Here is a 20,881-nt window from a genome sequence, read left to right on the forward strand (position 1 = left end):
GAGTACGTGGCGAGTATCCCAGCCCGCTTGTGCGTGCCGTTGCGGCAGCGAGGATGAGTCGACAAGAAGAGAAAATTTTCAGGGTCCAGTAACGCCGAGCCGCAAAGTATGCACACACGAATTAAGCAAGAGCAATTAGCAGGGCTCGGTGAGCCGGAAAGTGATGAACGGCCGTGGCGGTATAAGCGTCGTGGAGCATGAAAGCCATGCAGTCGTGTCGACATGAGAAGAAAGTGTCCAAGTGGATAGGGTACTTCACTCAGTACCCGTCGCCATCAGTCGTCCAGCCCGCTTCTGAGCCTTCGATAACGCGTACCATGCGGCCATCTTGCTCGGTTAACAGTTCGCCCGTGTCGACGCTCCGTATACCGCGGACCTTCTTGCCCTGGATACGACCTGGGCTGGCAACATGGCCGCCCTCGGGTGTGTAGCGCTTCATCTGCCGCCGGTAGGCGTGGAAGTCGACTTCTTCCTCCGGTACCTCGTCGGACTGTTCACTAAACGTTTCCCAGTTCTCGGAGCCGGATTGCATGGTCATGCCTGTCGCGGCGGTGCCTGTGGACGATGTTTGTGATATCTGTCGGCTACTAGCGGATGATAGTGATGGCGGTGGGTAGGTAGGTGTGTAGCCTCCTCTCATGGTGCGTCCCATAAAGGAGCGGTCGTCATATGGGTCCTCTGGTTGTACGTTGCGCACGATGCTTTCGCTGCGCTCTCCACGGTTGAACTCGAAGCGGTTCATCGGTGTCTCCATTGGTGATGGCTCTGGAGGAACGAACAGATCCTTCATACGTGGGGGAGGAGCCATAGGTGGCGCCATCTTGCGCATTGTGGCCGAATCTTCTCGTGAGAGTTGTGGTCGCTTCTCAGGTGAGCTCCTGCCGTTTGTTGTACCATTCAGTCCCGCACGAGAAGGAATCTTGGAAGGACTCTTTTGGGCAGATGCAGACACCGATGCACCAAAGTTGGGACCCACTGATTGCGCGAAAGTACTACGGGACATGCTTGCTGCGGACATGCTCTGGCCAAAATTCGATACGGGGGTCTTTGATCGGCTGGGTGGCGCACCACGAACTGTTCCGGCACGGCTAGGCGCTGCTGAGGCTCTGCCAACGGTGGCTGGCTTGGTAGGCATACCGCTGTTTGAGGGTGTCTTTGCGCGAGGTGGTGGGGCTGCCTTTTGCGCGGCTGCGTATAGTTCGTCGAGGTATCGGTTGCCGTGGACGAGGAAAGGACGTCCGTATTCGTCTTCCCAGCTCTCGAGAGTAACTCTCAGATCCTGTGATGTGTTAGCTCAGTTCCTGCTCCTTGACTAAGGTGACCTACTGTTTCAATCTTGGGCAGCTCCTTTGCGATGCGCTTTCGCATCTTCTCCTCGCGCAGGAGCTTGCCTGGGTCGCGCCTCTCGCCCTTGTTGCCCCGCGCCATCAGGCGGGTCGCGTCCTGACTCGATTGTGCCAGCTCATCACGTTCCTGGATCAGCTCGCGGTGGCGATCGATCTTCTGAAGTATAGGTAACCGTTGCTCCTTGAGGGCTTCAAGACGTGCGATTTCGGATTCGTGGGCGGCAAGAAGAGCGTCGCTGCAGACGTCGGAGAAGGCGGGCGTGAAGTCGAGCATCTCTTCTTCGGAGAAGTAAAGGGCGTCCCATAGTTCCTGCAGTTGAACGCGCGCCTCCTCGACGAACAAGTGTAGGTTCTGGCGTTTGAGCTCGTTCAACCTGGCCAGCTCATCCTCGTACTCGTTGATGGTGCGCAGGCCACATCCGCGGTTGCTGGTGAGGAATTGCTTGCGCTCGCGCTCCTCAATGCCCAGGCGGTCCCAGAGCTCCTCGATGGTTGTGCGCAGCTGCCCTAACCGTCGTTCGCGACCGCGCTTCTCCTCGACAAGTCGCTCCTTCTTCGCGTTCAATTGGGCGAGATCGTCCTTGTGCAGGCCGAGTTGTTCAGGCGCGTCGCGATGACATTGCACGATTGCGCTGTCCGTTTGCGCTTGTGGTGTGCCGAGTTCTGCCCAAAGCTGGATGATCTCCTGGCAGATGACCTGGACTGTGTTTAGGCGCTTTGTGTATTCCTCGTATACGCGTGTGAATTCGTTGTCGAGCTTGGTGACGTAGGAGGGCGAGATGTCGAAGGAGGGCGAGACTTTCGCGTTGGGCGCCGTTGGCGGGAGTTTGACCTGGACGAAGGACGATTCGAGATGCGACGCATACGATTCCAGGGCTTCGGCGAGTTTCCTGACCTGCTCGAAGCGCTCCTTGTGCATCTTGCTGACCGAGTTGTAGCGCTCCTTCAGACCCTGGAGGCAGCGCGTCAAGGGGAAGGTGATGGCCCGGTCGTCCTGGTCGTCGTAGTTGGGGTTGGGCTTGTTGTCATCGAGTGAAGCCTCCATCTGGCGGATAGTCTTGAGCAGGCGATGCGCCTCTTCTGTCATCTCATGCTTCTCGTTGGTGACCTGTCGCAATTGGTTGTGGAGCGTCTCGGACAGAGCAGAGAACAACTACACAAGTCAGCAATCGCGCGCGCATGCACTTCATCCTTCCTCACCTCTGCTTCGCGCGAGTCGCGCTCATGGCTGGAGACGCCAATGTCGTCGAACAAGCCGTGCAGCTGGCCGATGATGGTGGTGACCTGCTGGGCGAGGTAGCTCGTGTCCATGGTGGCTGCAGACCCGCCAGCGAGATGCGAGGCTCAAACGCGCATGCAATGTGACCGCGTCCAGTGGGGCGGAGAAACTTTGCGCGAGCAATGGGATGCGGTGTGATGAGTCCTGACTCTGACGTGGTAGTGGATAGTAGTGGGGAAGCGAGATGCAGGCGGTCGCAAGAGGCCGAGCAGGAGGAGAAGGCGTAAAACGAGGGAATGGCTCAAACAGCACTCTACTTGTATGCCAGGCCGATGCAAGGAAGCAATGCTCGAGATGTGTATACACAAGACGCAAGTGATGCAATGCTGGGGATGGGCCGCAGATCAGAGTCAAGCGGGTGGTCATAGTGGTTTGCGCGACACTATTTTGGAACAATGCGCCAAGGATGCCGTTGGCACAGCGACGTCCCGGGCGCGTCCATGTAGCGCGCCATCACGAGAACGCCTCGTTTCACACGATCGCCCTCCGCCACTCAGATGCGCGGGGTAGGCGGTACAGCATGGATCATACTGGTAATCTGCATGTCAACATGACCGGTATTTGCTACATTCCCAGCTTGCTATACCCGTGCTATATGCTGACCTGGACTACTCGACACTTGTTGCCTCGTTGCCTGGCCGCCTGGTCGCTTTTAGGCTTTGACAGGACACCACTACCCTGGAGAAACATGTCCAATGCTCGACGAATAACTATCCGGCTTACTGTACCGAGTCTGTGTTCAATATGCCATCGTGAAGGATTTCTGTTGGTGAAGGACTCTGGTAGCAGTGGGCCGATGGTTCCCTGTTTCTTATCCGCTGATAGTCCGGACCCAGAAAAGCTGCCTGCACCAACCTCAGCTCTGCCGCTTCCCGGCAGCTGAGATTTCTTTTCCATACCCGTTGCTATGTCGACCTCATACAGGCGCGTGTAATAGTTCTCGCGCTCTAACGCAGTTCGTGTACGGGCCTTTCGCAACCTGCTTTGCGCTCTGCTGAAGCCGAGGAGAAGCAAACCTCTCGTGTTCACGGAGTCTGGTCCGTATCAAGATGCGATTACACCAGGGTGGTAGGTATGTGAGCCGCGTATCGTCGCACCGACCATAAGCACACTATAGGCGGCTCAATCACTCATCTTAGTACCGTATATGTGGGACATTCAATGATCTTCATACGTCTACTCTTCAAGTACACCTAAACGTAGCCGTCCACCTCCCACCCTTGACATCCTTGACATCCACATCCCCCTGCCCAGCCATAACCTCAACAACAACATCCCCACTCAGCCCCTCCATTCCACTCATGACCACCCGTCCCGCACATTCCATCACCGGCATCCTAACCTCTCCCACCGTCCCCTCCGGCGCCTCAAAGTCCAACATTATGCTACCATCCAACACCTGTGTCCTGGCGCCAAAGAAACCCAAACTCGTCCTGAAGCCCGCATCCGCAAACTTGAGATCGCCGAGCGAAGGCGCAATACGCCATGTTGCTCCGCCAGCAGTGAGTAACTGTACACCGGCGACATATTGTGCGAGGCTGGATGTCGGTCCTGTTGCCCATCCGTGGGCGTGGCTGATGCGTGCGTCGTTGTTGTAGGGCGCGTAGTGGAGTTCGCCGGTCGTGCTGTATCCTTCGATGAAGGTTGAGTTTGTCATGCGGGGGTCGTCGAGCATGAAGCCCCATTGTAGACGCATCAACTCCAACGCAGCGGTTGTGTTCTGTGCGAGGAAGTGTGATTGCAGTTCGAAGCCAGAGATGAAGGGTGAGATGGCATCTGCGGCTTCGGGGGCAGGAGCACCGTACGGTGTCCATCGCGAGACCAGATTCTGTGAGATCATACTCGTTTGCGTGCTGTTCTGCGTGAGGTTTGCGACGACGGCCCATGCGTTTCCATCTTGCGGCATGAGCGTCGTTGTTTCATTGTCGCGGTACATGCCCTCTTGCTCATCCCAGAGAAGTTCATTGGCGGCGGTCTTGATACCATCAGCTGTTTCTTGCCAAGAAGAAATGTTGGCTGTGTCGTTCAAAGCTGAGGCGAGGTAGATGCCCTGGTTGATGGTGTAGTACAGGATGGCGTTTGCTTCGATATTGTGGCCGCCCATGCCGAAGCGGAGCCAGTCGTTGGGCGCAGTTACGTTCATGAGGCCGCTGGAGTCGATGTTGGAGAGGGAGAAGGAGAGGGCGAATTTGTATTTGTCCCATAGAGATTTGAGGTAGTCCATGTCGCCCTGGAGAAGTGGTCAGCGAGTGTGAAGGATTTGATCGGGATGTCTTACAGTGTAGAGGAAGTGGTCAGCGACACCGATCAGAGTGTATAGGTGGTACGTGAACGATATCGCCTGGGGAGGGAAAGGCCTTCCAGCATATGGGAGTAGACCATTCGACGCGTTCTGTACCGCGAAGAGCGAGTCCAATGCATTCTCAATGGAAACGACATCGTTCGTCGATACCACGACACCAGGAACTGCTATCGCCATGTCTACCAATGTCTGTCAGTATGCACTCAGTGATGGAAGATGTATCAACGTACCTCCAGCCCAAACAAGTCTATCCCTCTTTGCACCATCAACCAGCGCACTCTTGCCACTAGTAATGGTATAGTTGTTGTACCAAGTAACATTAACCGGCGACTGGTCGTCCTCACTCGAGAACCCTTCTTCGCGTAGATGAACAAGCGCATTCCCGGTATCTGGCTCGATAGTACAGATCTGGTTCGTGTACGCTCCGGCATACCATACGCGATTGAGCAGCTCATCTGCAATACGTTAGTCTATCAACCCAAGCGACAATAGCAAGCAAAGAATGGATGACATACCATCACAATGAAAGTACCCAGTATAATTACCCAACGCATCCCCCTCCCAATGTGGCATAGCAGTATAATGCACCTCCGCGCCCGTCACCTCCACACTCCCCGTCCCATTATGCACCAACGTCATATACCTAAACCCACCCCTCACCTTCTCCTTCGGCGCTGTATACCGTCCCGTACCATTAACATGGAACCAGAGGGTCTCATCTTTGCCCGCATCGGCCGTCGCATCGCTGCTCCGGTTGCTGACCCATAACGAACTCTCGGAGAAGGTGACGCCGATGTATTCGGAGGACGACGAGTTGACAGAGCCGATCGTTACGGTGACGAGACCCGCAATGTTGATACCGAAGTCGTACGCTGTTGCTGCTTCGCCGGTGAAGACGGAACTGCCATTTGCGCTGGTGAGGCTCTCGGGGTGGGTGACGGAGCCATTTGTGCTGTGTACGGAGACAGGGTGGAGGGTTCGTGATTTGGGCGCGAGGATGTATTGCGAATAAGGTATCGATGCGAGCGCGACGGGTACGACAGCCGCGAGGCTGACTAGAGAGTTGGAGAACCTCATGTTTGTGTATATGGCGACCGGATCCAAAATGTCCAATCCTACAACTCATTCAAGCTCTTGACGATCCAAAGGCTTATGTACCTTTCCCTCCCGCTGCCTTCCGGCACCACAGCCAAAGCCATAACCCCATTTCGATTCCCACACCCATTTGCCGATTTGGAGATCTAGAGGTTTTTCGGATGAGTACACACCGAGATGACGACGTCGAGCGACGAATTCCTTCGTTAGATCGCGGAGCCTGCACCTAGCCCCGGTACCTATCCTAGTCATTGCGGGGAAGCGAGTCGTTTTCGCAGCCACTGCGGGTCGGTCTTCTGCACATGGCTGACGCTAGTGTGTTTTTGCCCCGAAGAAGTAGCGGCCCGGGGATTTGCCGGGTGTGCCTGCCTCCACGTCCCGATGTCTTGGAATGGGAGCTTGGAAAGGGAAGCTTGGAAATGGGAAAAGAGGAGGCTAGATGGCATGCTTCCAGGAAGTATTGTTGATGGATACAACCGGAGAAGAGCGGGTTAGCTTGCATCCAGAAGATGACTATGATGAATACGATGAGGGTGGAGTGGGATAGCAGGGTTTTAAAAATTGTTCGTGGTGCATACAATGTGGCGATTGGGCAGCAGTTGATAAAGCTTCTGATATACTACAGTCTACAACAAGATACTGGAAGAAAGTTTAGAGAGTTCATGGGCATTGTAAACTCCTACCTGTATGATGAAATCCACTTGTCTATACATCTAACTCAATGTAGCCTTCTACCTGCTTCATGATGCTCACCTGCTTATACACTCAGCTTAATGTAGCCTTCTAAGCTATTCGTATAAAGACAGATTTCTTACAACACTTGCTGTCGCAAGCCGAGAAGAGGAGCCAGTCAAGAGTACTTCGCGCTTCGTGCAGAGTTACATGTCAGCAACAATCCAGACTTAATACACGTGAATGATTACCATACACCAGCCCATATTCATATCCATCACTGCACCATTCGTTTACATAACCCACCCACAAACCCAACCGCCTACCTCTTCCCCTGCGGCAGCATCCCCAATAACCTCTCCAATTCCATCGCCGTACTCCCATCAGCCTTATCCCTGATCTCCTGCAACAGCTCCCTATCCTTGGCTTTGAACGCCTCCTCACCCGCCTTAACCATCAACCCACACTTGATCCACATGTCGACCCTCTCTGGCACCGTCAGCGTCGTGCATTTGGGGATAAACACACTCGCGACTCTAGTGTTTCCCGCACCAAGGATCTCGTTGAAGAATGGCTCCCAGCCAATCGGGCTCTTCTTCTGCTTTGCGAATTCTTCGAGCTCGTTCCAGTGCCGTGCGGCGACGAGGGCGCGGAGGCGGATATATGTGTATGTCTTGTCGTTGATCTTGAACTCTGACTGCACCTTTTGGGCGCGCTTGTAGTGGCCTTGGCGGATGAGTTGGAAGATTGTCTCGTTTGCTGAGAGGCCGATGTATGTTTGGCCTGGTAGCGCGCCTGCGGGTGTTGGGTCTCTCGGTCCGTTGAGGTCTGTTTCGAACTGGTGTTGAAGACGGAGCAGTTTGGCTGCATCGTCTATAGCTTGGCGCTGGAAGACGGCCGCGCTGTCGCGTGAATCTTGGAGGTACTTTGACGCTAGTTTCAACTTGTCTTGCTGGGCTGGATGGCTTTCCTGTGCGATTGCTTCGGACAGTAGGAGGTTCGAGCCGTCCAGTCTCCTGTCATCTTGGTAGTACAGATCTTTCAGTAGCTCGCGATCCTGATCCCAGGCTGACGACTCGACCAAAGCTGTGGCGACCGGGCGGCTGTTGATGACGCGGAAGAAGGAGGCAAGAGGTAGCTTCTTGCGTAGGTGTAGGAGAACGTGGAAGATGAGATCGGTATCGCCTGACTCGATCGCCTTGTCGAGCGCAATGTTGTCTTCCTTCATGTTGAGTAGCAGCGGTACCTGTTTGCCGGCTCTGGGTTCGTAGTTGAGGAGTTCGGTCGCCAGTCGCACGCGACCTTCATCATAGGCCGCCCGTGCGATCTCTTCGAACGAGACACCAGGCTTGCCATGCAGTTTCTTGACTATGAGACTGCAAATCTCCTCCTCTGGGTCCGTCGAGACGCGCACCTTCTGCTGCGCCCAGTGTCCATGGATCTGGTTTGCTGGAAGATGCAGATATTCGGCTATGCGCAATGCAAGAAGGTATTCGCTGCGGTTTGTGAGACGCTCAACGAGCTTCTCAGGCGTCATGCGGCGATACTGGTCGTAACTGAGCGGCAGGCCAACCTCATAGAAGCGCACAGCGTTCAGAACTCGCAGTGTGTCACACGTGTCGACAAAGTCGTCAGACGAGTACAGGTCCAGTACTGACTTTCCGTACGAAGCCGCTTTCAGCAGCGACTTTTGCCAGTGGATGTTGTACTCATGCGCAGCGGCCTTGATGCATGTGTCCACCGCCTCGCCCAGACTCGGTCGTATCAGCTGTATGAGGTCGTCGGCCTTGGGGCTCTTCTGTTCTAGGAGCGAAGACGCTTCCAACAGATTTGCAGCAGGCGAGTCGGAGCCCAGCCTGAAGACATCCACCGCCTCATCCGGCACCTTTTGTATGAACTCGCAGACGTCGTTCGTGAGGAGTCGTATGCCATCAACGTCCGGCAAGAGATGCACCCAGGTGTCGTAGTAGAACTTGGTCGCGGCACTTCGTGGGCCGATAAGGTGTACTTCGTCTTCCCAGGCTAACGCGACGGCGTTCGAGCCGCACCATTCCATGTCTTTCGGCACTGTCTTGATCTTGCTGTCGTACTCGCTGAGCTTGTCGTTCCAGTCGCCGCTGACAACCCACACCTTTCCATCCTCTGTGTAGAAGGCCAGGAATTCCGCGCGCGGACTGACGCTGATGTGCCTGAACGGTCCGGCGTCGAAGTTGCGATCTTCTGCCTCAGTCGCATCGACAACGTACAGTGTAGATCCAATCGCTAGTATGACTTCCACCGATCGCGAGAGCGAATAGGCAGGCGGTATGATGCTCCATGATATGACGGGCTCGGTCGGCGGTATAGCGAGGAGTTTAGGGCGCGGTTCGGCGTACGAGGTGACTGAGATGAGATGGTTGTTCCCGAGAAGCGCTACGAAGCCCGTGTTGTAGAACTTGCAGGAGAGTACGCCGTATTCGTCTGCGCCGTGGCCGAGGGTGAAGGGCACGAAGTCGCCTTGGAGGTCGTAGTAGCAGCGCACCGTTCCGTCCGAGGTGATGACCAGCAGCTTCTCGTCTTCAGACCATCCTAGGCCCTTGATGGTGCCTTTGTCCCACTGTTGCCTATCAGTACGTGGTCCTCAATCTTTCGGCGGGTGTGTAGGATTGCATACGTTGATGCTGCGTATCAGCTTGCCCGCGCAGCTGTAGATGTCGATGCTCGATTTGGACGCGCCAGGACCACGGTAGGTATGCAGCTTCTCTTCATCGCGGTAGACGGCTATAGAAGTCAGTCGCCTGGTCACATGTTCGCGCAGTCGTCGGCAGACGGTGGGACGTACCTACCTACAGCACCGCTATACGGCGCCCCCACCACATTGTAGTTCTCGAGCTCGAGATCCGCGTCGAAGACGGCCTGGTAGAGCTGCACCTTTCTGTAGAACTTGTCGCCGACCTTTTCCCAGTTGGCTGTTGGCTTGGACATGGTTGGGCGCGACTATCGGGGTATCATCGCGCGAACTTGTCGGAGGCTTGGGGTGCCTGCATGGAGCTTCGAGTTGAGGTCATAGCTCTGCCGCCGAGGCTGCCGCAACGCCTGCGAAGGTTGCCTCTGGGTAGTACGACCACATACTAAATCTTGACAGAAATACGCTTTACTTCCTGCTTGTAGAGCTTCAAGCCTGGTGCAATGTACAGTTCAGGGTTTGTTGGAATGTGACGTTCAACTCATAAAAGCCCCATGTCGTTGCCAGTCATCGGAACTGATGGGATATCTTTCATTTCTTGGTAACTATATACTAGTATACTAATCTTGGGTACTACCAAATCCAACTTGCAGAAAACGCCGTCGCTCATGCATTCGTAACCAATCTGTGCGCCTAGAAGTCCGATTTCCTCCCAACCAAGCCGCATAATCAACATCAGAACATGTCTGCTCAATGACCTCCGATGAGCTCAGCCAGTGTCTCGCGAATACCGAAGCGATCGACATCGCTGCCGACCTTCTTGCGGAACATGCCCAGGTCCTGGAGGAAGGCCTCTGCCTCATTGTGCAATTCCTGCGCCAACTCATCGTGGTCACCCTCATCATAGCCTGAATCAGAGTCATCATCGCTGGCCTCACCATCAGGAGCAGGGATCGATCCATCTTTACCCTCGCCTTCGCCTAGCCATGACTCATTCTCGAAGTCTGGCGTACCAAGCTCCCGGGGCGGTGGCAGGACGATGGGGTTCTTGAGCTCTCCTAGAGCGAGCTGGAGATGGCGGCGCAACGAGTCGATCTCTGCGCGCAAAGCTACGTTTGTGGGACGCAGCTCTTCGACTTCGGAAGTGAGCGCCTTAATCTTCGCAGCAGACACTTGACGGTTCTCCTCCATGAGGCGCTGCATGAGTGCGACCTGCCTCTGGTACTCGTCTAGCTCGGTGGCTTCCTCCCTCTTGCGCTGGCTGGCGGCGTTGACACAGACTTGTAGACTGCGGATCTGTTCTGACATCTCTGCGATCTGGGCGTCTCGCTGTGCAGCCGACATGCAGTCCTGGTTGACCAAGGCACGTGTGCGGATGCGCTTTGCTTGGTCGGCGTAGCGTAGGGTGGAAAGAGTCTCATCGTAGTCGGCCGGCGCAATGCAAGCAACCATGGCTGTCTTGCTGTTACCACCCAGCGAGTCTTTCAACAGCCAGGTCAAGACTGAATCACGGTACGGCACAACCTCCCGTGGTCGTCGTCCCTTCGCACCGTGTCGTCTTGGGTCTGCCAGTGCAGCAATGACGCGACCAAGTGTAGTAAGAGACTTGTTGATTTGTCCTCCCTCCTTTAAGCGGGCTCCGGTGGCTTCGGTCGACTTGGCACGTTCGGAGCCAGCGAGATCGACGAGGCGCATGCGTGCTGTGCGTTCGATGGTCTCATCGGAGAGAAGCGAGTGGGTGATTTGCTTGAGGCGGATAGTGAAGACGGCGTGGGATCGTGACGAGGTATCGTTCATCTTGGTGGAGGCTGTCGTTCGGCTCTGTGCTTTTGTTAGTATGTCGTCTGAAGGGGTATGGGCGGTATGCCTACCATGTCGCCAATCTTCATCAAGCGCGCAACATCAGCGTAGCTCTTGACTTCAGCCTCGGTCAGGCCCTGCACATATACACCATCCTTCTGGCTCTCGCGGATCTTGAGGTAGATGGGCGGGGTCGTCCTCGGGGTGAGCAGATCCCGCACGTGCTCGTTGTAGACTTCGAAGTAAGAGACTTGGACGTGGTAGTTGGTGTTGGGCGACGGTTCGTGTGCGATGCGATCGAACAGCTCCTCGCAAGTTCGCGGGATCAAGCCTGGGTTGTCTGGTGTGCCCATCATGGTGTAACTCTTCCCCGACCCCGTCTGACCATATGCGAAAATACATGTGTGGTATCCTCCGAAGTTGTGGTCGAGGAACTCCTCACCAAAAGAGCGGTAGACGTCTTCTTGGTGGGCGTAGTGCGGGTCGGACTCGTCGTGCGACCAGTATGAGCGATCGAATGTGAATTCCTTGTCGTCTAGAACACGGCGTCCGCTGTTCCCGCTCTCTTCTGGCGCATAGAGTGTGGTCTTTTGTGTGGCTGGGTCCATGCGAATCAGGCATTTCGTGCCCTTCTCTTTCTCTATAGCCCTTATTAGTGTCTGTAAGTATCAATTGAGTACTGATATCCTACCTCTCGGCACAAAGGCCCTACATCTCACCACCACCTTGACATTGCCGGGGTCGTCGTTCATGGGCGCGGGTGATGAGAGCGCCTGGAGATACGATGCGTCGGATGCGCGCATGGAAGGCGCAGAGGCGGTCGTGTGTAGGGGATACATTCTGTAGTCCAAGATACCGTCTAGTATGAGGTAGCAAGAATCCAAGAGCTGTTGCGACCGGTGAATGTACAGCAGGTGCATAGGCGGTGTTGAGGTGGAGCACGGATCGCTCTGCCCATGACTCGTGGGCCATTGTTTGGGCCGTGTCAACACGCGGTTGCCGTGTGCGATCGATAACACGTCACTGCCAAGCTCCCCACTGCCGCGCGCGCCATCACAGCGCGACGCGACCAGACCAAAGGGGATGTCTAATAGCTTCCGAGATCTGCTAGGGAGATACTGTGTGGTCGGATCAGCTTGGATCTGTCTCCAGGTACACACTGACGAGTACCCACAGCGGCCCTCGTCTCCTAACACGACGCGACAGGACGACCTGGCCAAAAGCAAGAGCTAGCTGACCTGTCCATGGCATCAACAGACGGTGAAGCTGTCTAGGCGCATGCAGTGCTGCTCTGGCATGAGCAACCGGTGAAGGATCAAGGACTCTCAGTCGGATACCTTGCAGTCACCAATGACGGCTTTCGTCCCAGCGCCTTCCACTCAACATGCTTCAGTTCAAGTCGCGTTCTCTCGTCGACACGAAACATTGATCTATTGCCCATCGCAATCTCACACGGCTTCTTGTTCGTTTCGTTACGTTGTTGGACTGATGTTGTCAGTATCGCAGTTTCGGCCGGCGGTGCATCGCAGTAGCGACTAAATTTTCCATCTGAGGCGGGCGCAAAATGTGACTGGTGTCGACCCTGCGACGTGAACTCTAACAATGCAATTAGCAGAACCCCGCTCGACCTAATATCCATACGCGCGCGACTTGCTTACCTCTGCTCATTTGATGAGAACAGGCATCCAGCGGTCAACTTTAAGGTCAGAATACCTACAACGGCTTGTCCACACCTCGCTTGAGGAGCACAATACCAGGGAGGCCTACCGCGCCCGCGCAAGATTCATTTGCCGTTACCAGACATGGCTACCGCTGCAGTACTAAGTCTTTTGGACGAACATACCCGAAAAGTAGCGTTTGAGGGCAGCCTGGCGAAAGTAAAAGGTGCATCGGGAGTCGACATCGGCGCACTCGATATCTGTGTGCGACTCTTGCCCAGCGACATCGCCGATGGAGAGAGTGGAAGTACTCCGCAGCATGAAGAACTATGGAATGCCGTGTTGGGCCGTCTAGTCGACGAAAGGTCACCGGAGAGCCTCTACGAGATTGCTGAGATATGTTACACCCACGGCTCGCATACCGCTTCTCTTCTCAACACCAAACTCAGCCAAAGCCTTTCTACCCTAGCCACGAATCTATCATCGGGACAAGCAAATGTGGAAAGCATCGAAACTGCAAGAGCTTATCTCGAATTCCTGAAATGTTCGTTTTGGGTACCAGCCGCGTCTTCGTACACGGTCGACACGCAATCTCTCACTCTCCTTTCGAGCTTCGTCGGCATCGAAGGGCTAGATGATATTGCACATGATACGCTCTCCGCTTTCTTTTCATTACTGAAAAGCAAGAGAGAGAACTCACCCACCAATCTCGATGCAGTCGTTGATCAATCAATATGGAACCGACTCAATGCACTCGACATTGCAAGGTTTGCTGCTCGGTCTAGCAAGATATACAAGACCTGGTTCCAATGGATATCGCTCGCCGCTTCCGCTGGGCTCAAATTCACATGTGTGAGCAACGAAGAATACTGGAGAAAGCTCAGGTTAGGTCTTGTCAAAGGCCATGCGGATCAACGCAAATACTGCCTCGGTATCATCCGCCAGTCTTTTCTTGCTACTTCTGACCATATCGATACACCTACGATGCGATACGATGCCAGTGGCAAAGACCGGGAGCAGTACGATCTATATACGACCCTATTCGAGACCATCGTGCTTCATCGGTATTCTGGCCAGGTCGAGGACTGCCTGAAATCCATGACGACGCTTCTTGGCTCTCCTTCAGCAACAAATCCTTCCCGAATTACTCCCGCGATGACGACAACTCTACTCACCGCTGCCTTGAACCCGCTGATACAGGAGAGCGTTAGGAAGATGATCGGTCGCTGGTATATGGACTTTGTTATCGAAGTAAGTCACATGTCTTCCATCCTTATAGACGATATCGTTGTTATCGTTATTGTACTATCTACGCAACAAGATAATGGTTGAGGGCAAAAGCCATGCCCTGCTAGAGGCTGAGTATACCGATGCTAACTTTGACATCGCAGCGCCGGGGTGACTTGAGCGGCCACATAAACTTCCTATTCGAGGGATTTCTGCCTTGGGCAACGGATGGTAGCCTCTTCACATCGACTCTTACTGCCACACGATCATCGACAACGTGCGCTCACGGAGACGCACTCGCTGCAGTCGTCTCTCGCTTTGTATCCGATACAGAAGAAAGCCCATCATTTATCCCTTCGGTCAACTTTGCCGTCTCCGAAGTTGGGGTGGACAACCGAAGTGGCCGTGCAATCGTACTTGGTATCGTTCGTTACGTCCTGAACGCCGGCGGGAGGATGTTCCAACCAGCAATACTGTACCTGATACATGGCCTCGTTAAAGGCCTGGAGACGCGATACGCGCGAGGTCTACCGCATCACAAGCTGGAGATGTCGGAGATTACCGAGATCCTCAGCTTGTCACGCTTGCCTGGGTTGCCTGAGGTAGCAAGCGACTTACACAGCATTCACTGTCGAAGGCTCTGCGATCTTCTTGATCCTGATCTACAGTCGAAAGGCGTACCAACTAGCGAAGTCCTGCGAGCCAAATGCCAAAAACTGGAAGATCCAGTGGATCATTCTGCGCTTCAATCGACTTTTGGCACCAGAGATGGCGGGCTACCCACTCTTCGGTCCTTCATCAACGACCTCCGCGAATCGAAACATAGCTGCATACAAGGCTCAGCCTTCGCGCCCGCTTGCAAGAGCGTGATAGAGCTCCTAGATCGTACTGAACCAGCCGATATCGACCCAGACGACTTGCACACCGTGTTGGCAGCGTTGTGGGAAGAGGCTGAGATTCGCGACTTCATCAGACCATTTGCTATGCAACTACCTTCCCTACTATTCCATCCGAAATGCATATATGTCAGTGTTGAGGAGGGTTTGAATCACTTTCCTAATTGGTGCGACATTAGGACTCTGCTCTCGGTAGCCATGAAACGACTCACGAAGCTATCCAAGGGACGGTCCTACATTCTTGCAGTACTTGCTCGATCGCTACGCAAAGCTGTGTTTGCACACCCAAGTGCAATCAGATCAACGCGGGGAGGCCTCCCCTTCGACGACTACATTATTGATTTCATCAATAATCCAGCATCCATCGGAACGGAGTTTTTGTTTGAGGTTGTCGCTGCGGACAAGCTTCAGCAATACCTGCCGCATCGAACATATGCATCGTACTACGGTATGCGAGAATGGCATGCATACGCAGCTGTCATAGATATCCTACATCGTATTCCGAATGACCCATATGTCTCATCTCCAGAGACTGCTCGGAATATACTGGATGAGTTGGAACTTCCATGGGGGAATCAGAAACCACCAGTCGCAGTCAAATGTCCATGGAAGAACACGTTTCAACTGCAGGCAATGCTATTGATGAGTCACTACTGTGTGGATGACATAAATGTGGAGAGTCATCTCGATTATTTCACTCGTGCCTTAGTGGTAGAATCATGGCCACGATACCGCTACCTGCTCGAATGGGCCATAGCTCGCATTTACCGTCGGTTCCCGGAATTTACTCAGCGTATCTTGATAGAGCTAGGAAATCTGGAAGAGTATAGCCCGATTCATATCGCCAGTCTGATGAAGATTGGTCTTCTAGTGGCGCCATACGAAACCCAAGACTTTGCAGTAGAGTTCATCACACACCTGAACTCCTACTCTGCCAGCCCCAAAGTGCAGATCCGCCACGAAGCAAACTTTGCGTTTCCTATCGTGTTTGACATAGCTGTTGAGAAGGGCTGGAGGAGGATTACCGAGAATCGTGCTTTCGTAGGCATGAACGCTTTCATCCGCCGGCTGGACAAGTTCAACGCTTCTCCCTGGACAATAAGAACTCTAAAGGTCGATATTGAAGAGGACTTTACCCTTACAGGCATCTTCCAAGGCCGATACCTGTCGATCGAGACACCGGAACCAGAGCTTGTCACGCATGAAGACTTCGAGGCTCTCCAGCGTGATGATCAGTCAGATGGTTTCACCCCGCCACCTGCACGCATAGCACTTGGGAACAAGATCAAACCCAGCTTTGACGTCATAACACCAGCTACAACTACCCCGGTACCCACCACCACCACCACAGAGCCGACCGGCCAAATCACCCTCCAAACCAAAGCCGGCATTGACCTCGACAACCTTCACCCACCTGGAGGCCCACCCAGCATGCAAAATGCCCGTCCCGCATCCGTCATGCTCGTTGCCTCTCTCATCGACAACCCCACCAATCTCGGTGGTCTCTCCCGCATATCCGAATCTTTCGGTCTCGAAGCCCTCTACATCGACGACCTCAAGAAGGTCGCGCACAAAGACTTCAAGGCTACCAGTGTGCGATCGGAGAAACATCTTGCTATTAATGAGCTGAAGGAGGTTGGCGTACCGGCGTTCTTACTCGATGCCAAGAGTAAGGGGTATGAGGTTGTAGGCATCGAGCAGACTGATCGGAGTGGCATATTGGGGAGTGAGGATAGTAAGAATGATGTTGTGGATGAAGGGACGATTGTGAAAGAGGCTAGAAGCCAGGACATTGGTACATTACCCAAGAAGTGCTGTCTTGTGCTGGGTAGTGAGAAGGAAGGTATCTCCGCGGAGGTGCTGGCTGTCATCGATCGCAACGTCGAGATCAAGACTGTGGGAGTAACTAGGAGCTTGAGTAAGTTTCGATTATATTGTCCGATCAAGAACAACGTACTAAATTTGTCAAAAGATGTCCAAACTGCGGGTGGTATCGCACTCTACGAGTGGTGGAGAGAATGGGGCAACAGCAAGGCCTGAGGCATAACAGGATATATCATCACTGCTTACTCAACAATAACTCATTCGTTGCTTCAACAGCATACCCCCACCACCCTACTCAAAGACCCTCTTCCAAACCCACAAACTCCTACTATTCGTATAATGCTTCAACCCCTCCATCCCCCACTCCATGCCCACCCCACTCTCTTTATGCCCCCCAAATGGCACTCTAGGGTCAACATCAAAATGCGAATTCACCCACACACTCCCCGCTTCTAATCTCCGTGCCATGCCCTCCGCGCGCGTGATGTCTTTACTCCACACCGATGCGCCCAGCCCCGTTCTCAGCGCGTTGGCGCGGTCGATGACGTCATCTTCGTTACTCCATTTGAGCAGCGGAACGATGGGACCGAAGGGCTCTTCTTGGACGATGCGGGAGTCTTCGGGTGGGTTGTCGATGATGGTGGGGGTGATGTAGTAGCCGGTTTGGGGGGTTGGGGTTATGGTGCCGGCGAGGGCGGGTTTCCAGTTTTGGAGGGGGATTTGGGCGTACATGTTTTGAACTTTGTCGAATCTGGGTAACGTGTCAGTACTGGGATTGAATGAAGTGAAGGATATGTGCTTACTGCATTTTGTTCTGCAACGGCCCTACCACAACGCCTTCTTCCGTTCCAGCACCGGTCTTGATGTTCTCCTTTGTGAACTCAACCATCTTATCCCGGAACGTGTCGTAAATGCTCTCATGAATGTAGATACGCTTCGTCAACATGCATATCTGGCCCGAGTTCAGAAAACTCAGCGTCGCGATCTTGGGCAGGCATTTATCGATATCCACGTCTTCACACACAATCGCCGCGTCATTACCACCAAGCTCCAGCACATATCGCTTCAGCGTCTTCGCACAGGATGCTGCGACCAACCTGCCTGTTGCTATCGAGCCTGTAAACGAGATCTTATCGATACCAGGGTGCTCTGTGATCCAAGGGCCGAGTCGGTCGTCTCCACTGAGGACCTGAACGACCCCTGGAGGGAACAAAGTCATGGCAAGCTCGCCGAGCTTGAGGTCGCAGTATGGTGTGTACGGTGATGGCTTCATGATGAACGTGTTTCCTGTGATGAGCGCTGGGCCCAGTTTCCCTAGACCCAGCAGAATCGGCCAGTTCCAGGGCACGATGCCGGCGCATACGCCGATGGGTGGGTGGGTTGAGTAGATAGTCTTTTCGTCGTCTTCTTGTAGGATCTCATCCTTGATCTCCATCGTCGCGAAGGCGCGTAACCATGTTAGGCCGCAGTCCATCTCGGTTCGGGATAGCGATAGTGGTTTGCCTTGCTCCGAGGTGAGGAGTTGCTCCAGCTCATTGCGGTGGTGTTCAATCGTATCGGCGTACTTGAGGAGTAGGTTTGCTCGCTCGGAGAAGGGTGTGGAGCTCCATATCTTGAATGCTTTACGTGCTGCGTCCACGGCGGCATCGAGATCTTCTTTCCTGGCTACTGGCACTTCGTAGAGTGGTTGGCCGGTGGCTGGATTGATGGAATGCCGCGTGGTAGGAGTTGGGATGAGCTCGTTGTTGATGACATTGCCTAGGTAGGTCTTTGTGTCGAGTTTGGAAGCCATATGGAGTCGTCCGTGCTTGATGACCTTTCAGGATTCGGATCGACTTGCAGATAAGAATGCGCACCGCAGCGGCATAGTTATACGCATAGCTAGATGCGGCCAAGTTCTGATGGCTGCGGTTGAAGTGGGGTTGACATCGTACAGACGCGGGGTAAGCATCACACTACGAGCTGTCATCGTTCGCATATGCTCGGTGGCTATCTGATTCGTAGAGTGTATATTGTCTTTGCTTGGTGTTGGGCTCATCGCGGTTCCTGGGGATTGAAGACGCAGTGGGTCAGCGGTGCACGGATGCCAACAAAGACGACGCGGGGATGCGACGCGTCTTCGATCACGCTCCAACCAACCCATCCACTTCATCACCAAGCCATCCTGCGGCACCACCCGTCTCTACGTTAGGCCACGCGCAAGGAGATGCCAGGCTCGACCTCACCGCCATGGAGATCTCGTGCGAGCCAGATGTCGGCTGAGGCATGCTTTCCCCGCCAAGCATCATGAAACGGCTATCAAACTCATCCTCTTCCGCACGACTCGACCAGACCCCTACCTCGTTCTAAGATCGCCCATCTGAGCCCAGCCGTCACTCGTTCTCCAGGGCCTGTCGGTTTCAATTAAGCTCATTGTCACCCCGCTTAAGCCTCTTCGAACAGGGCACAGAAGCTCGTACAAGCATTCAACCGCCGCAAGGTCGAACGCCAAGATGCATCTGTCACGACTGCTGAAACTGAGCTCCCCGTATTACCCGGGCTGGAAAGTAGAGATATAATGGCGATGAAGTCCGCAGTAAGGCGACAATGAATGGAACCTGACTATCTACTCAAAATGCCTTTCATGCACTCAAAAGGTGCTACTACGCTCGGTCATACTTTCCGGTGAGTACCATCATTGCTTTCAGATTTACAAGGCTGAACCACTAACCAGAGGTAGAAACTTTGATCAGACGATCATCACAGTAAAAGTCGGCGGAAAAGACTACGCCGAGTCTTTCAGCTGCCACCGCGAACTTCTCCGACGATGCTCCCCATACTTCAACACATGCCTAGAAGAGAAGAGCAACTCGCCCTACGAGAAGTCGGGAACCACGCTAGACCTCGACGACACAACCCCTGACGTGTTTGACGCGTTCATGCTATGGTTATACACAGGCTTCATACCACACCATCTCATCGAGGGAGGGAAGGAAGTCCACCCACCGACTCATGCAGTCAGTGTCAATGGCGGTGACAGTTCGAGCACCACCGGTCAGGAGGAGGGCGATGATGTGGATACTGCGTCTTGGGGCATTGCTCTAGAGACCGACGACACGGAAGCGGACGCCCCACCGGCCAACGCTGCAGCAGCAAGCAGCCCTGCACCCAGTGCAGAGAAAGTCCCTGGCGATGCTGAGCCCGAAAAGGCTGCCGTAGTACCGCCTCCACGAAACCCAGCTGAGAAGCCCGAAATACCCAAAGAGACGCTGTGCCCATGCTGCTCAAGACCATACAAGTGGAGAGGGCTGGAAGGCTTCTTAGAGCGCCGGTTCATATCACTCTACGTCTTCGCACACCGCTACGCCATCCCGAAGCTACGTCGCGCCGTGATCTTAGCGTGGCAAACGAACGACGAGATCCTACAAGTCATGCCCGACCACAGCAACGTCATCGCCGCCTACGAGAGCCTACCACCAGACGCACCGCTGTGCCGATACTTCCTCGATATGTACTCGGTGTACTGGAACCCCGACCGCGACGACGAGCGCACGATTGCCCTGCGAAGTCAGCTTCCGCAAGCTTTCTTATTCGAGCTGGTAACAATGTTGGCGAGGGGAGAGAGGCCAAAGATGGAGAAGGAATGGTGCGAGTTCCATGAGCACGAGAGTGAGGAAGAGAAGAAGGCTTGCTTGGATGACTTGGCCAAGGATCCTGTTGCGAGCAAAGCGCTCAGGCGGATCAAGGATAGTAAGGGCTGGAAGGGACTGGTGCTCAAGAAGGGAAAGAGATGAGACAGTGAGGATCAACTGCATACGCATCATGGCATGGCGTTCTGGAGTCGCATAACACCGGCATATCCCGGTTACACAATTAGCAACATTTATTGTTATCGCATCCACACTTCCAAATTCACGAACAAGATTCACGACATGTGCCTCCTCTTATGCCGCTAACATTCGTGTTCTCCGCCTCATCAGCAAGCTGAGGAATGCGGGGAAGCAACACGAGATCTCCTGACCGCGCCAGACATATCATCAGATGTTCAACTCAGCCATCTTTGCTAAAATTACTCTGTGGCATCTTCCTAGCGGTCATCTTTTGGTCGCGCTGGATGATGCGGCGAAAGCCATGGAGT

General features: G+C 54.1%; 7 protein-coding genes across 7 annotated transcripts; 2 read left to right on the forward strand and 5 right to left on the reverse strand.

The window, feature by feature from the left end:
* Positions 1-259: 259 nt before the first annotated feature.
* On the reverse strand, positions 260-2,657 carry J4E87_007578 (uncharacterized protein; the record flags this gene model as incomplete). Its single annotated transcript, XM_049379172.1, has 3 exons — positions 260-1,279; positions 1,327-2,499; positions 2,547-2,657. The coding sequence occupies 3 exons, from the start codon at positions 2,655-2,657 to the stop codon at positions 260-262; spliced, it is 2,304 nt and encodes a 767-aa protein (XP_049231083.1).
* Positions 2,658-3,808: 1,151 nt separating this feature from the next.
* J4E87_007579 (uncharacterized protein) lies at positions 3,809-6,004 on the reverse strand (the record flags this gene model as incomplete). The annotated part of the gene is made up of 4 exons (XM_049379173.1): positions 3,809-4,855; positions 4,904-5,106; positions 5,158-5,382; positions 5,443-6,004. The coding sequence occupies 4 exons, from the start codon at positions 6,002-6,004 to the stop codon at positions 3,809-3,811; spliced, it is 2,037 nt and encodes a 678-aa protein (XP_049231084.1).
* Positions 6,005-7,016: 1,012 nt separating this feature from the next.
* On the reverse strand, positions 7,017-9,658 carry J4E87_007580 (uncharacterized protein; the record flags this gene model as incomplete). Its single annotated transcript, XM_049379174.1, has 3 exons — positions 7,017-9,290; positions 9,348-9,454; positions 9,520-9,658. 3 exons carry the CDS (start codon positions 9,656-9,658, stop codon positions 7,017-7,019), a joined length of 2,520 nt encoding a protein of 839 aa, XP_049231085.1.
* A 451-nt stretch (positions 9,659-10,109) lies between these two features.
* Positions 10,110-12,079, reverse strand: J4E87_007581 (uncharacterized protein; the record flags this gene model as incomplete). Its single annotated transcript, XM_049379175.1, has 3 exons — positions 10,110-11,180; positions 11,231-11,799; positions 11,851-12,079. The coding sequence occupies 3 exons, from the start codon at positions 12,077-12,079 to the stop codon at positions 10,110-10,112; spliced, it is 1,869 nt and encodes a 622-aa protein (XP_049231086.1).
* An 882-nt stretch (positions 12,080-12,961) lies between these two features.
* Positions 12,962-16,980, forward strand: J4E87_007582 (uncharacterized protein; the record flags this gene model as incomplete). The annotated part of the gene is made up of 2 exons (XM_049379176.1): positions 12,962-14,068; positions 14,209-16,980. The coding sequence occupies 2 exons, from the start codon at positions 12,962-12,964 to the stop codon at positions 16,978-16,980; spliced, it is 3,879 nt and encodes a 1,292-aa protein (XP_049231087.1).
* Positions 16,981-17,055: 75 nt separating this feature from the next.
* J4E87_007583 (uncharacterized protein) lies at positions 17,056-18,556 on the reverse strand (the record flags this gene model as incomplete). The annotated part of the gene is made up of 2 exons (XM_049379177.1): positions 17,056-17,515; positions 17,568-18,556. The coding sequence occupies 2 exons, from the start codon at positions 18,554-18,556 to the stop codon at positions 17,056-17,058; spliced, it is 1,449 nt and encodes a 482-aa protein (XP_049231088.1).
* Positions 18,557-19,378: 822 nt separating this feature from the next.
* J4E87_007584 (uncharacterized protein) lies at positions 19,379-20,537 on the forward strand (the record flags this gene model as incomplete). The annotated part of the gene is made up of 2 exons (XM_049379178.1): positions 19,379-19,428; positions 19,478-20,537. The coding sequence occupies 2 exons, from the start codon at positions 19,379-19,381 to the stop codon at positions 20,535-20,537; spliced, it is 1,110 nt and encodes a 369-aa protein (XP_049231089.1).
* Between the last annotated feature and the right edge of the window lie 344 nt (positions 20,538-20,881).

Source organism: Alternaria ethzedia, assembly GCF_023757985.1.
Source record: "Alternaria ethzedia strain BMP 0044 chromosome Unknown scaffold_21, whole genome shotgun sequence".
Lineage (NCBI taxonomy): Eukaryota > Fungi > Ascomycota > Dothideomycetes > Pleosporales > Pleosporaceae > Alternaria > Alternaria ethzedia.